Below are 14,001 nucleotides of genomic sequence, written 5' to 3'. Positions count from 1 at the left end.
CTCTTAAGTACGTAATTATATTGTATCTTGAGGACCCTGCGAGATATAGATGCATGTATAGTATCTCCAAACTTGTGTAATGATAGATTAGACAATGATAAACACGGTTTTCTTTCGACAGTTCTTAGGAATTATCATGACTTATCAGTATAATAAGCAAGTAATTTCTAAAATAATTTTAAACTCTAGAAGCATTAAACTAAAGTAAAAACTAAAATATATGAAATAACAAAGTAAAAATAAAATAGAAAATAAAAAATAATAAATAAAAATATAAAATATAAAATAAAATAAAAATAAAAATTAAATAAAAAAGAAATAAAAGAATAAAAATAAAAATTAAAAAATTAAAAAAATTAAAATAAAAATGTAATAGATTGATCATACAGTTATCGTTATAAAAAGATTTTTATATTTAAATAATCTGATTAATGATAATTTATGAACAAAATATTGCTGATTATCTGAGAATTTTTCGTTTAAAATTATTTTTTTCATTATCGAAATGATTTATAAAAATGTAATATTTCTTTATATATAAGCTTGCAGAACTCTCTGTTTTTTGCCATAATCAAGTTGAAGAATATACTTTTTGTATTTATAATTCATTATTTAGGATACTTCATGTAAATGCTCGACTATTTCGCAAGAAATCTCTCCCATCGTGAATCGAAAAAAAGTGTATCAGGAAAAAACTACGCGAAATTAATATCTATTAATAATCCATTCTGTTATATCTACTCACTTATGTCATTTTCAAGTTGAAGAATTTCGTCAATATTTCTTCGCAAATCTACCGATCTACCTCATTCAATTAAAATAATCGATACAATATCAAAGCAGTATCTATTTAATTTTTGCAAAATTTCAATTTCGTGGATACAAAATAAATCCGCGCACAAAATATCGCGTGTGTATATAATGTGTGATATCAGAATCGTAAAATGGACACACGGTGCTTACTCTTCGTAGGGTACGATTTAATGCGGGCAAAACAATATTTCGTGACGTAATAGGATCAATTGCGCAATTGAGCAGCGATTTGGCACAATTGGAAGATTACTTTTTTCGGTCTCTCTTTTGTAGAGAGAGCCACGTGGGCTTCTTCCGGTTTCTTTCTCGTTGGGAAATCAATAATCACGTAGAAGTTGACCCTGCGCTTGCGAGAGGTCAGCACGCAGTCTAGAGAGATACGGATTTTATATAGGGTAAGTGCACTCTGCATATACATTTCATAATTGCCTGTTTATTTATTTCAACAATAGAAAGATTGCATATTGCATGTTTCTCGTGGAAAAGTGTGGTTTTGTGTAAGAAAAAGAAAGGGAGAGAAAAAGCAAGGAAGAAGCGAGAGAATTGCTTTACAACAAAAATTCTCATTCCCTCGTTAAAATATGTTTTTAAATTACCTGACAGCAGAGAAGATGCTTTGAATAACAAATCGGTTCATATTCAACGTTCGCGCAGAAAATCCACAGCAATAATTTTTCTATATTTTGTTTTACATATTTTCAAGAGGAAGCCGACGATAAACTGTCAAATTCTATGCAAACAGATCATTTAATCCGTTTAATCTTGTTCAATAGCGCCAAATGTTTCTGAAGTCTTACGTACAATGTTATATTATTTGTTTTACGGATAATTTTATTCGAATAATTATTTTATATCACAAGACTCTCACTTGTACATGAGAATTGAATTTTTATAATTGATGTGTATTCTGGATATTTTTTATTATAAACATAAATTAAAATTAGTTATTATATTTTTAATTATACTAGTTTACAGTCAAACATTATTTCCAAGTAGTGTTTTTTATAGATTTTTTGGATGCTGAAAATAATGCTGCAAACCAAATTACATTATAACATATCAGATTTTTAAAATAATTGAATTTTATAAATTCAATATAAAAATGGCTCTTTTGCAATATTTGAGATTATTTTGTAAGAAAGGTTAACGTTATTTAATCAAGCAAAAACTCATCAAATATCATAAATGTGTCATTCATCCCCTATAAAGTGCATTTTTTTTAAATTGTAATATCTTGAGTAAGCAATAAAGGTTCGTAAAACTTAGTAATGTTTGAGAGATTACAGGTCAACTAAACGAACTAAACAAATTTGGATATTAATAATTTCATATTATCTTATTATTTCAATATCTTCTTCTTAGTCATATTATAAAAGATTAAAGCTGGGAATTACTTATATAGAGATGTTCCTGATGAAAAAATTTTTGGAAAAAAATTATTTTTTCCCAAACTGATTTTATCATTATTTGTTCTCCTTTAGATCATATAACTTTTGTTTGGAACACTTTTTATTGAAAATGCATTTGTTCCGAAAAATTCAAGGTGGGCAATTAAAATGAAACACTCTCTCTTTCTCTCTCTCTCTCTCTCTCTCTCTCTCTCTCTCTATATATATATATATATATATATATATATATACAATTAATAGAATCTGTCACAATAAGTTACATTGTGTAAGTATTGTGTAAGTGACAGCTCTACAAACTACAAATTATGAATATAATTATATGATTAAAAATAACTGTGAGACGACCCAACTGGCTTAAATTGATTCTTATTAATAATTTGATGTCATATACAAGAAAAGACAACGTTTCGACCTTAGGTTTAGGTCCTTATCAAGTCTAAAATTAAAAATTAAAAAATACCAATAAATGTAACATACAAGAATTTCAATTTTTAAGAAAGCAAAGCGTAAACCAAGATTGTAATAACAAATTACAACGTACCTTACAAAATCTTTAGTACAATATATAATTAAGTTTTTTCATTTTACACATTTCAATATAAATACTGTGTCAAGTAAAACGTTTAGTATGGATGGTAAAGACGAACTAAGTTAAACAGCTTTGATTATTCTATCATAAATCGGATTCAAATTCTCTGTGTCTTTCTGTAGGTTGATCGTGTTGTTAAATTTTTTTATAAAAAACATTTCAGCAATCTCTCTTTTCCTAGTGTTTGTTTCTCGATGTAAAATATTTAAGTTTGTCCATTTAAAGTCATGCAAAAAATCATTTCTATGTTTGCTTATAACATTCTGGTTGCTGACATGCATTTTTATATTATTCATGTGTTCTTTAATCCGAGTATTAAGGTGTCTTTTAGTTTGTCCAATGTATGTGGCGTCACAGTCGTTGCAGTCAACTTTATAAACTATCTCGGTCATATCGGCTTTAGGTAATTTGTCTTTTCGGGGTTTTATTTGACACAGTATTTATATTGAAATGTGTAAAATGAAAAAACTTAATTATATATTGTACTAAAGATTTTGTAAGGTACGTTTTAATTTGTTATTACAATCTTGGTTTACGCTTTGCTTTCTTAAAAATCGAAATTCTTGTATGTACATTTATTGTATTTTTTAATTTTTAATTTTAGACTTGATAAGGACCTAAATCTAAGGTCGAAACGTTGCCTTTTCTTGTATATGACATCAAACTAATAATAAGAATCAATTTAAGCCAGTTGGGTCTCACAGTTATTTTTAATTTTATTCATCACTGGCGATACAAGATACCTGTTATTAATAATTATATGATTTCATTATTATAGGCTAAATATTTGCTATCTTAGCAAAACTCTGTAAAAAATAAGATATCAAAATAAAAAATGCATTTTATAGGAGATGAACAATGCATTCATGACAACAACATTTCCAGATAACGTTAGCCTTTTTCACACAAAATAAACTTAAATATTACAAAAAAGCTATTTTTAAAAGCCTCATTATTTCGGGAACCTGACGTGCTGGTGAAAATTAGCCCGCAGCATCGTCTTCAGCATCCAAAAATCTATAACATCTGGTCTGGTTTAAAACAATGAGACAGAAAATATTTTTTGTAAACTTGAATATTTGATATTTTAAATAAATGTAATATAAAATATTAGCACTCCCATCTTTCTTTTTATCTATTTATTCGTCGCACGCTAACGCGCATCTTTGCATCTGCATCGTTATATGCACACGTTGTTTATGCACCGCCGGGATAGCTAGCTGCTCTCGGCAAAGCCGTTCCTAAGGCTAGTTCCTCTCTCCCACTTTTTATGGGAAAAAGCTTTCTGTAGCCGCCCTCGCGTGGGTGAACTGATCCCGTTTCTTTATGTAACGCCTAGGTTCGCCCAAGTTCGACGCGCGACCGGCATCATTTTTCACTCGCGATGTTCTTTAAGAAACTTGAAACATAAAGCGCCAGGCCAGGTTGAACTTTCGATCGGCGCGATTCGCGACGAGCGCTATAAACTTCGTATATGATTGCAGTTTACGGGATATAAAGGACGACAGCGGAGATGACGCTGGACTGCTGTTCGGAGAAAGACGAGGTCTCCTCCTCGTCGCAACCGGGACGCGAAAGTGGTACGAATGTTATATATTTGCATTTGATGTAAATTGTAAACTGAAAATGCGCTTAAAAAATGCGTTAAAAGGAATAGAAGTTTTGAAAAAGCTGAGAAAAATTTTGGTTTAGTTAACAAATAATTACAATGTAACAAAATTATGTACGAAATTTTCTACTGAATTCTTTTGCATTATTAAAAAAGATTTATGAAAAATGTGGAGAGCGTTAAATTTTGAAAGGATATTATATTAGTTAATATACAGATTTTTGTTTCTAAATAAGCGCAAACGAATTTTGGAGATAATTCTTTGTCGAAAATTAATTTTTTCTTGTAAAATATTCTCCTATATCCCTCCCTGAGATGTTACATTTCTTTAAGGAAAGAGATAAAAATCAGGTTTTTAATTTTTTTCTTTGGAAACTATTAATTTTACGGAAAAAAATAAAACAAATAAAAAAGTTTCTAAAGAAATCAAAAGTTTCTAAAGAAATCTTTCTAATGCATATTTTTAGATAATCATTCCGGTTCCGTTCAAAAATTCTAATAAAAAATTGAATAGGGGTTGTTAGTTTGATCTTCTTATAACAATGTGGGAAGATTAAAGAAATATTAATAAATATCCTTTTTACTAGTAGAAAATACATATATCTATCAAATTTTATTTGTAAGAAAAAAATAAAAATCTTAATTTTTACCTCCCCCTCGGAGACGTGTAACTTTTCACGGAGAGGTGTAAAGAATCATTTCCTAAAGTTTTTCGTATTTATTTAGAAACATCCTGTGTATATATATATATATATATATATATATATATATATATATTTAATAAGTTATATTATATTATATATTTATTATATTATAATATAAATTATATAATAATTTATATTTATAATAATATATATTATATACTTTATTATATAATATATAAAATATTACATAATATTATTATTTTATATTATATTCTATATATTATATTATATTTATTAGTATTATATATATATATATATATATATATATATAATATATATAAATATATATAATTCATTATATTATATTATATATTGTGTAGATGTTAGATATTAAAGATATTATATATAGTTTGCTGCGCTATGTGTTGTATATAACATATGACTCTAACTATTTCTAACAATTTCCAAGTTTGCACCGTGCTTGTGAATCAGAAGTTTAAAGTTGCTTCTCTTTCCGTATGTGATATTTCGTCGAATCATCTCGATATGAAACAAAAAATATCTCAACTCCCATTATTCAAATTCGGAAGAACGTTTGCACAAACTTGTGATAAATGTTGCCTAGTTCTACATTGCATAACAGAGAGGCAAATTGTACAAAGTCTTATGTGCATAGCCAGCCGTTTGAAGAGGGAGGATCAAGGTGGGCTTATACTTCCAGCCGGATTATTCTTCCAGTTAGAGAGCGTTGTTTAAGTATCACTGCTTAACGTGGTATTAAATCACTAAGTATACATGTACGATGAACACGAGCTTGTTAAGTAGATCCTAGAGATCGTATATATATACTATGCAATTGCGTATGGACTTTATATATATTAATAAACTTGATTAGTCAATATTAAATAAATTCGTTATTTTTTAACTTATAATTATTATTTATGTTGCACATATGTATATACATACATATACATATAATGATGAACAATATAATTAGCCGTAATAATATTATCTTTACATTGTGATTTAACTATACAGAGTGTTTCTAAATAAGTGCGTAAAAATTTAGGAGATGATTACTTGTCAAAAATTAAGAAAGATTTTTTTATATAAATATATAAACTCCTAAATACCTCTCTATAAGGAGTTACAATTTTCCAAAAGAGAGAGTAAAAATTAGATTTTTATTTTTTTTTTTGAAAACTATTTGATTTTACAAGAAAGAAATTAACAAAATAAAAAATTTATAAAGAAATCAAGCTTTCTAACGTATATTTCCAGATGATCACATTCTGATTTCATTCAAAAGTTCTAATAAAAAATTAAATCAAATTTCATTTTTATAATTTGTCCAAAATTTGAGAAAAAAATTAAAAACCTAATTTTCATTTCTCCCTTTGGATGAGTGTAACTTCTCAAGGCGAGATATATGGAGGAGTATTTATATAAAAAATCCTTCTTAATTTTCGACAAAGATTTATTTCCTAAAATTTTTTGCACTTATTTAGAAACATGTATATTTAACAAACCTTCATTATAATACAAATCGATGTATTAATAATTTTTTTATAAGTTTTCTTAATTTTCTTTTACCTTTACAGGAATTACAAAAGATTACGTACAAAATGGTATAGAAAAATTTGGATTTTATCAGATAGTGATATTCGCAATTATAAGCATACCAATAATTTCATCAGCAATGTTTATGCTTTCTTACGTATTTACCGCAGGCGAAGTTAAATACAGGTACGAATACATGTATTTTGGCTAATTAGATTTTTCTTTACACGTAGCGTTCAACTTAATTATATATTTGTGCAATAATATTACAAAACATTTAATTCTTCAAAGATTAGAAAATTAATAAACAATTGTCCAATTACACAGATGTTTAGTGCCAGAATGCGAACATGCGGAAAACGCGACGTTCGACGATGATTCACCATGGATCAACGTTTCCGCCCCGAAGGTCAACGGAGACATTTCCGGTTGTGTACGTTATGTGGTGTGGGATAATCATTCGGACTCATGTTCGACGACGTCGTTCATCAACGTGACTCGTGAATGCGATTCTTGGGTTTACAATCCAAACGAGCATACGATACTCGACGAGGTAAGGGTGGCTCATTTATAAGCATTGTTAGGCAACTGGTCATCAAAAGACAGAGGTTCTATGGAAATATTTCAAACAGTTTGTGAATAAAATTAGAATGGGACAAACATTTAAAACTTGCCTCGTTATTCTACAATACTAATGAGGGCATCCAATTAGACTCCTCACAAACTTCTATTCGGAAAGGTTTTATAGAGTATCATGCAGTGACTGTAATATTGTGGACATATCCAACGAAAGCAACACAAAACATCTCACATCTTTTGTTCAATGTAACTTATAAGCATTGTTAGGCAACTGGTCATCAAAAGACAGAGGTTCTATGGAAATATTTCAAACAGTTTGTGAATAAAATTAGAATGGGACAAACATTTAAAACTTGCCTCGTTATTCTACAATACTAATGAGGGCATCCAATTAGACTTCTCACAAATTTCTATTCGGAAAGGTTTTATAGAGTATCATGCAGTGACTGTAATATTGTGGACATATCCAACGAAAGCAACACAAAACATCTCACATCTTTTGTTCAATGTAACTTATAAGCATTGTTAGGCAACTGGTCATCAAAAGACAGAGGTTCTATGAAAATATTTCAAACAGTTTGTGAATAAAATTAGAATGGGACAAACATTTAAAACTTGCCTCGTTATTCTACAATACTAAAAAGGGCACCCAATTGGACTCCTCACAAACTTCTATTCGGAAAGGTTTTATAGAGTATCATGCAGTGACTCTAATATTGTGGACATATCCAACGAAAGCAACACAAAACATCTCACATCTTTTGTTCAATGTAACTTAAAAGATTCGTAAGCCGCAACCTACGAAAATTTAGTAAACGCTAGGTTTATAGACGTATAAGAGATAGGTTGGTGACAAACATCTGATCATAACATTTCTGGGTAATTATTGAGATATGGGGTAATTATTGAGGATAATATTGACATACAGGGTGTCTGGTGACTCGCGTTTAACACATTAATGAGAGATTTCTGAGGCGATTTTTCCTCAGCGAAAATGTCCTAGGCACCAATAATTTTTGAGTTATAAATGATTGAAAATAAAAACTTTTTTGTAAACTAAGCCTTGTAAAAATAAATTATTAACAAAACTACATTTTTTACTTAATTTCAGGTAAAGTTTACTGTAATAGAATTTTAATTTAAGACTTAGTTTCATAGATACATGATTTAAAAAATTGGGAACATTAAAAAAATGATGACCTTTCTCATCATTTTCGCCGAGAAAAAGTCGTCTCCAAATTGTCTCAGGAATCTCCCATTAACGTGTAAAATGCGAGTCATCAGACACCCGGTATATTGTCAAGGTCACTAAGTAAGTATTAAAAGGTTTTAAGTGTCGCTCATTATTTATAAAAAAGTTATTAACCAAAAAAGTTTACTAAATAAAATTATAATATTTGTGACATATAACTGTACATTTAAATATATTATATGTTTGGACGCGTAATAAAATGGTCACGCGTAAGTCAAGAAGCGTAATAAAATGGTCAACGCGTAGGTCAAGAAGGACCCAGGGGCTCCGCCGGGCGAGGTAGGAGCCAAATAATGAATTTCAAACATAGGTTGGGTAAGGTCAGTTTTTGAGTGAGGTGGGGGTGCAGGAAAAAGAGCGAAACCCCTCCTCCGTTTGGTGAAACTCCTGGCTCCTTCTTAGCCCAGGCATTATTTATTTGGCGTAATATGATTTTAAATTAAAATTTATTTAATATATGTTTACATTAAAATCAAATGTCCGAGCGACGCTTAAAACCTTTTGATAGTTACTTAGGACAGTGACCTTGACAATATAATGTCAAGGTCATCGAAATCGGATGTGGCTCCCTATATCTGCATAATTACTTATTTCTAATTGGCACTTTAGTAGTACTACACGTTAGAAAAGAACGAACTGGTGGTAATTATCTATCTTGTCCCGGTTGTTTTTATTGAAATAAGTATTCCAGTGTAGTGTTTAGAGTTCAGTGATACTTTCCCTAAGATTCATTATTAAGTTAGGTTAGGATTGGGAAATCCGTTTAGGTTGGTTCCCATACAGCACCGTTAGATTGCAAAAACATTACAACAATCTTTCACCGCAATATTGCAATATTGCAAATTCACTGCAAAATGTTGCTACATCATTGCTGTTGAATTGCAGCAATGTTAAAATGTCCGCTTTTTGGAAGATAATAAAATTATTGATTATCGTTAACATCTTTTATTGTACAATATTGCAAAAAATTATTTTATTATAGTATTATACCCAGCAAATACCAAGTTACAGTTATATAATTGTTAGTTGTAATTTTCCACTCAACAATATAATTGTTATAATACACGTATTATACTTTTGAGTGGAAAATTACAACTAACAATTATATAGCTGTAACTTGGTGTTTGCTGGGTATATGTATATATATTACAATATATAAATTATAGAATTTGGATTACATGCAATATTTCCGAAATATTAATGTCATGTTGCTACAAGTGTGCTGGAATTTTGTGCACCTATATCTCTGCAATGTCTTTATAATGTTGCATTACAACTTGCAACATTGCAATGTTGCTGCAATATAATTGCAATAATCTGTGCTGTATGGGTTATTAGGAATGAGGAAAAAGCTTTTTGTAGCCGGTTTTTATAGCCGCTATTTGTAAAAAGTATATAGAAGCCAATTAATTATTCCTTTTGTCCTGACTCAGTGGGACTTTACCTGCGACTCTAATCGATGGAAACTCACATTGGTGGGCACAATGCAAAGCACCGGCTTGTTCGTCGGCTTGATGTTCGCTGGATACATATCTGACAGGTGAGAGAGGCAGATTACTTCCGTATATATGCAAACATTTCTCCTCCCGTTAATTAATTAACTCTGAATAAAATATCCTTCCCAACGTTCGGATGCGACGCCATCGTATTTTAATTTCACGTATTTCTACGTTGTATGTAAAAGAGAGAGAAATAATAATTCTAATAAATTTCAGTATATACATATGTATTATTGGATAACAATTGATTTAATAATTTGGAGTACCTCTTTTTTATTATATTGGATATTTTTCTGTATATAAATTGATATGGCTTATACATTGAAAAAATTATTCTCGACATAAGAGGACTATATATATAAAATTAGGACTATATATATATATATATATATATATATAAAATTATTGATATATATATATATATATATATATATATATACTGAGGCATTTAAAAAGACAATTTTAATTTAGTCGGAGAATTTCTATCAAAATCAAATTATCGAAATTTCTTAATTTAAGGGGATGTTCTAGTAGAAACACTGAGGAATATCTATCAAAAAGGATATACAGTACATATATATATATAATTTTCCTAACTTTTAACTAATTCTAATCTTTAGAGGATTCCCCTCTTAAAGTAGGAGGAGCCTTTTGGTGTCTATTTCAGAATAGGGTATTCTAAAGAATAAATCGGAAATTCTAAAATGAGAATTTAATTTCTTTTGGAGTAAGAGAAGACTTCTTACACTTATAATAATTTAAGTTCCGTCAATTCCTATTAACAACAACAATTCTATTCAAAGGTGTCTGAAACCATCTTCTTGCTCGAGTCGTTTGATACGCTTGGATGAACATTCAGCTGTGTTGCGAAACATTTTTTTACATGTTTTTTTTTATCTATCGCAGCGACAAATCGTGCAGTTACGAGATATATGTTTTTACGTAATACGCGACACGAGGAGGAAGAAGGAAGACCGCGATGCGGAATGAACCTTCCATAGAGCTCGTCGTCAATTTCACGCATTTTCGATAAGAAGGTGTATATAGGTATACAGCATATCGAAGGGAGAAATTTCGCGGTACAAATGCGCTTTATATAAGAGAGGACACATAACGCGTAAAGGAAAAAAAAAGTGTCTCTCCTCGCGTTTTTATTCTTTTTGTAGGTACGGGAGACGAACCTTTCTGACGGTGTCGACGTTTCTGGCCGGAGTCAGCGGCTTGATACATTCCTTCTCCGTGAATTATTGGATGTTTCTCTCATTCGAATTCCTCGACGCCGTCACAATAGCCGGAATTTACAGCGCGGGATATATTCTAGGTACAGTACGCGCTAATAACTCGGGGACAATAGTTCGCGGGAGAGAGAGAGAGAAGAAGGGTAGGAGGGTGAAAATATATGCGACACACCTGTGTGAAACGTTGCATGTTTGCTCCATGGTCCATTTATACGCGTGTGCGGAGTAAATTCTAAAATGCGCGATGCAAATGCTCTTTACCCGTCTTAAAAAGAGAAGTGCGCGTACGTAATACGGATATTTTCGAATTATTTCATGATGGATTTTTCTATCACCGGAGCTTTAGTTATTTATTAAAATTGTAGCTTTATACAGTATGTTTCCAAAAAAGTGCGAAAAATTTTAGGTGATTTCTTGTCGAAAATTAAGAGAGGATTTTCATATACATAAATATATACTCTTCTTTTTCTGAGGAATTACATTTTTCGAAAGGGGATGTGAAAATTAAATTTTTAATTCTTTTTTAAATTTTGGACAAGTTAGAAAAATGAAATTTAGTAGATATTTTCTACTAGTAAAAAAGATATATATTAATATTTTGTTAATCTTCTCGTATCGTTATAAGATGATGAAACAACTTCTATATTTAATTTTTTATAAGAACTTGAACGGACCGGAATGTGATCGTTCAAAAATATGCGTTAGAAAGCTTGATTCCTTTAGAAACTTTCTTATGTCTTTTATTTTGTTCGTAAAATCAAAAATTTTCAGAAAAAAATATAAACCTCATTTTCATCTCTTTGAAAGAACGTAACTTCTTAGGAAGGAATATAGGAGTATATTTATATACGTTTATATAAAAAAATTATCTCCTAAAAGCTTTTCGCACTTATTTAGAAACATTTTGTATATACGCGACAGATAAGCATTAAGATACATATAGCAAAAATCGTATTCCATAAAAATATCAAAATTTTTTGGTAAATGTAAAACTCCGACCTGAACTTCGTCAAGATAATAAATTTTCGCTTAAAATTTCGGGATTATATTTGCAAAAAATGAATAGGAAAAAGATATTACATAATACGCGCAATAATTCCATCATTTAGCGAAATATGGCTTTTTTGAATCAGTGGTTGATATTTATCATTGACATGCATTTTTCTTATCTAAATATCGATATTAACTTATTAATTGTAATGGACAGTCTCAAGAGATTCAATGTATTTTGTAATATGGAGCAAACTTATCGCGGAAAATTTTCCAAGGTACGAATGCACTTTGCATCAATAGTATAAATATGCATACATATATATTCTTCCACATTTGTCCTTTTATCAATGAAAATTAAGTTTCATTGTTACAGACGTTAAGTTATAGATGTATTCAGACACATTTTTATGTTAAAATCATTTTACAGTTATATTCTTTATGTTTTTTAATAGTCACAATTTGCTTATATAGTTAATAGTGTTATAATTAAATTAATTATATTGTTAAACTTCCTACATAATAGTTTATATAAATTACAATTTTTTTTATAAAAAATTTAAGATTTCTTTATAATTTTCTAAGCTGGATATAAATCGCAAAAATCTTTTTTAGTAATGTATGTGTGTATTATAAAATAAAAGCAAGGCACCCTCACCCTAAAAAATTCTAATCTAATTCAAACGTATTTCTGATTAAATTAAGATTTGTTATATTAAAAAATTTCATGAAAAATTTCATGAAAAAAGAATAATCTATCAAAAATTTTGAAATTTTAATATATTTAAAAAAATTATAAAATTGTGAAACAATTGATATCTCGAAAACTATAGTGCATAGAAGTTTACGATATTCTTTTTCTCGATAAAAAAATCTATGAAACACACACCTAATAAATTGTGAGATCCCGGAAATAACATTCCCTCCTGAAATATTTTTTAGTATACGAGAATATTATTGGAATCCTGAAGAAAATAAAACTTGATTTGATTATTAGATTTTGAAGTACGCATTGAATTTGATCCCATCTCCACCTATTACGTTTTGCACGATTACACAATGGCAATAATTTCGTTCGCAGGGGTGGAGACCCTAGGAGTAAAGAATAGAGTCTTTGGAGGCGTTCTTTTATCCTGCATGTTCAGCACGGGCGAGGTCCTGTTAGGATTAGTCGCAAGGTCGGTGAGATCCTGGCGGGTGCATCTAAGGGTGGTATACGCGCCGGGACTGTTGGCCGTTTTCTTGCCTCTGCTCATTCCAGAATCGGTCAGGTGACTCTTCTTAATCATGACAAACACACGAGAACATATCTTCTTTGATCGCGAGATTTAATCGGCGAGCGATTTATTTTTATTTCGCTTTATTGCATACTAGATGGTTTTTTTGCTTATGGAAAATATAATTGAAATTATTACCAATCCCGAAGTAAAGAATTAATTATAATTATTATGTTTACAACTTAGTAGAATTTTTTATTGAAATCGATTCGAATAAATTTATACTTGCATTTATATATAAAATGTAGATAAAATATTTATACTCTTTTCAATCAAATGAAATTTTATTAAACAATTGGGATGTTCAAGGTGGCTAATGTCAAAGGGTAAACACGACGAAGTGGAGAAAATATATCGAAAAATGGCGCGGATGAACAACCTGCAAGTAACGAATGAGGCTATCGATATATTTAAGGAATTAAATGCTAAAACCGAAACGGTATATTTATTTCTTACTTTCTCTGGTAAACATATGTTTATAGGATCAATATAAGTTTATAGGATAAATTTGTACTATTATATGTGTATAATAAATATGATAA

General features: G+C 29.8%; 1 protein-coding gene across 8 annotated transcripts in view; it reads left to right on the top strand.

The window, feature by feature from the left end:
• The window catches only part of LOC114937348 (organic cation transporter protein), a 29,010-nt gene that overhangs the window by 7,497 nt on the left and 7,512 nt on the right, over positions 1-14,001 (top strand). For 4 of the 8 annotated variants that reach the window (XM_085479702.1, XM_085479704.1, XM_085479703.1 and 1 more), the window contains exons 2-9: positions 1,087-1,208; positions 4,296-4,391; positions 6,666-6,810; positions 6,952-7,177; positions 9,889-9,995; positions 11,121-11,275; positions 13,264-13,453; positions 13,769-13,898. In XM_085479702.1, the coding sequence (XP_085335828.1) occupies positions 4,325-4,391; positions 6,666-6,810; positions 6,952-7,177; positions 9,889-9,995; positions 11,121-11,275; positions 13,264-13,453; positions 13,769-13,898 (1,020 nt within the window). In that variant the 5' untranslated portion in view covers positions 1,087-1,208; positions 4,296-4,324. Of the gene's footprint in view, positions 1-972; positions 1,209-4,295; positions 4,392-5,654; positions 5,768-6,665; positions 6,811-6,951; positions 7,178-9,888; positions 9,996-11,120; positions 11,276-13,263; positions 13,454-13,768; positions 13,899-14,001 lie in introns of those variants that run through there. The other 4 variants (XM_085479707.1, XM_085479708.1, XM_085479700.1 and 1 more) reach the window with 4 other exon arrangements.

This window comes from Nylanderia fulva, unplaced genomic scaffold (genome assembly GCF_048542155.1).
Source record: "Nylanderia fulva isolate GAGA-0341 unplaced genomic scaffold, ASM4854215v1 Scaffold129, whole genome shotgun sequence".
NCBI classification, from domain to species: Eukaryota; Metazoa; Arthropoda; class Insecta; order Hymenoptera; family Formicidae; genus Nylanderia; species Nylanderia fulva.
The sequence above is the reverse complement of the archived record's forward strand: the minus strand, read 5'-3'. Positions and strand labels throughout refer to the sequence as shown.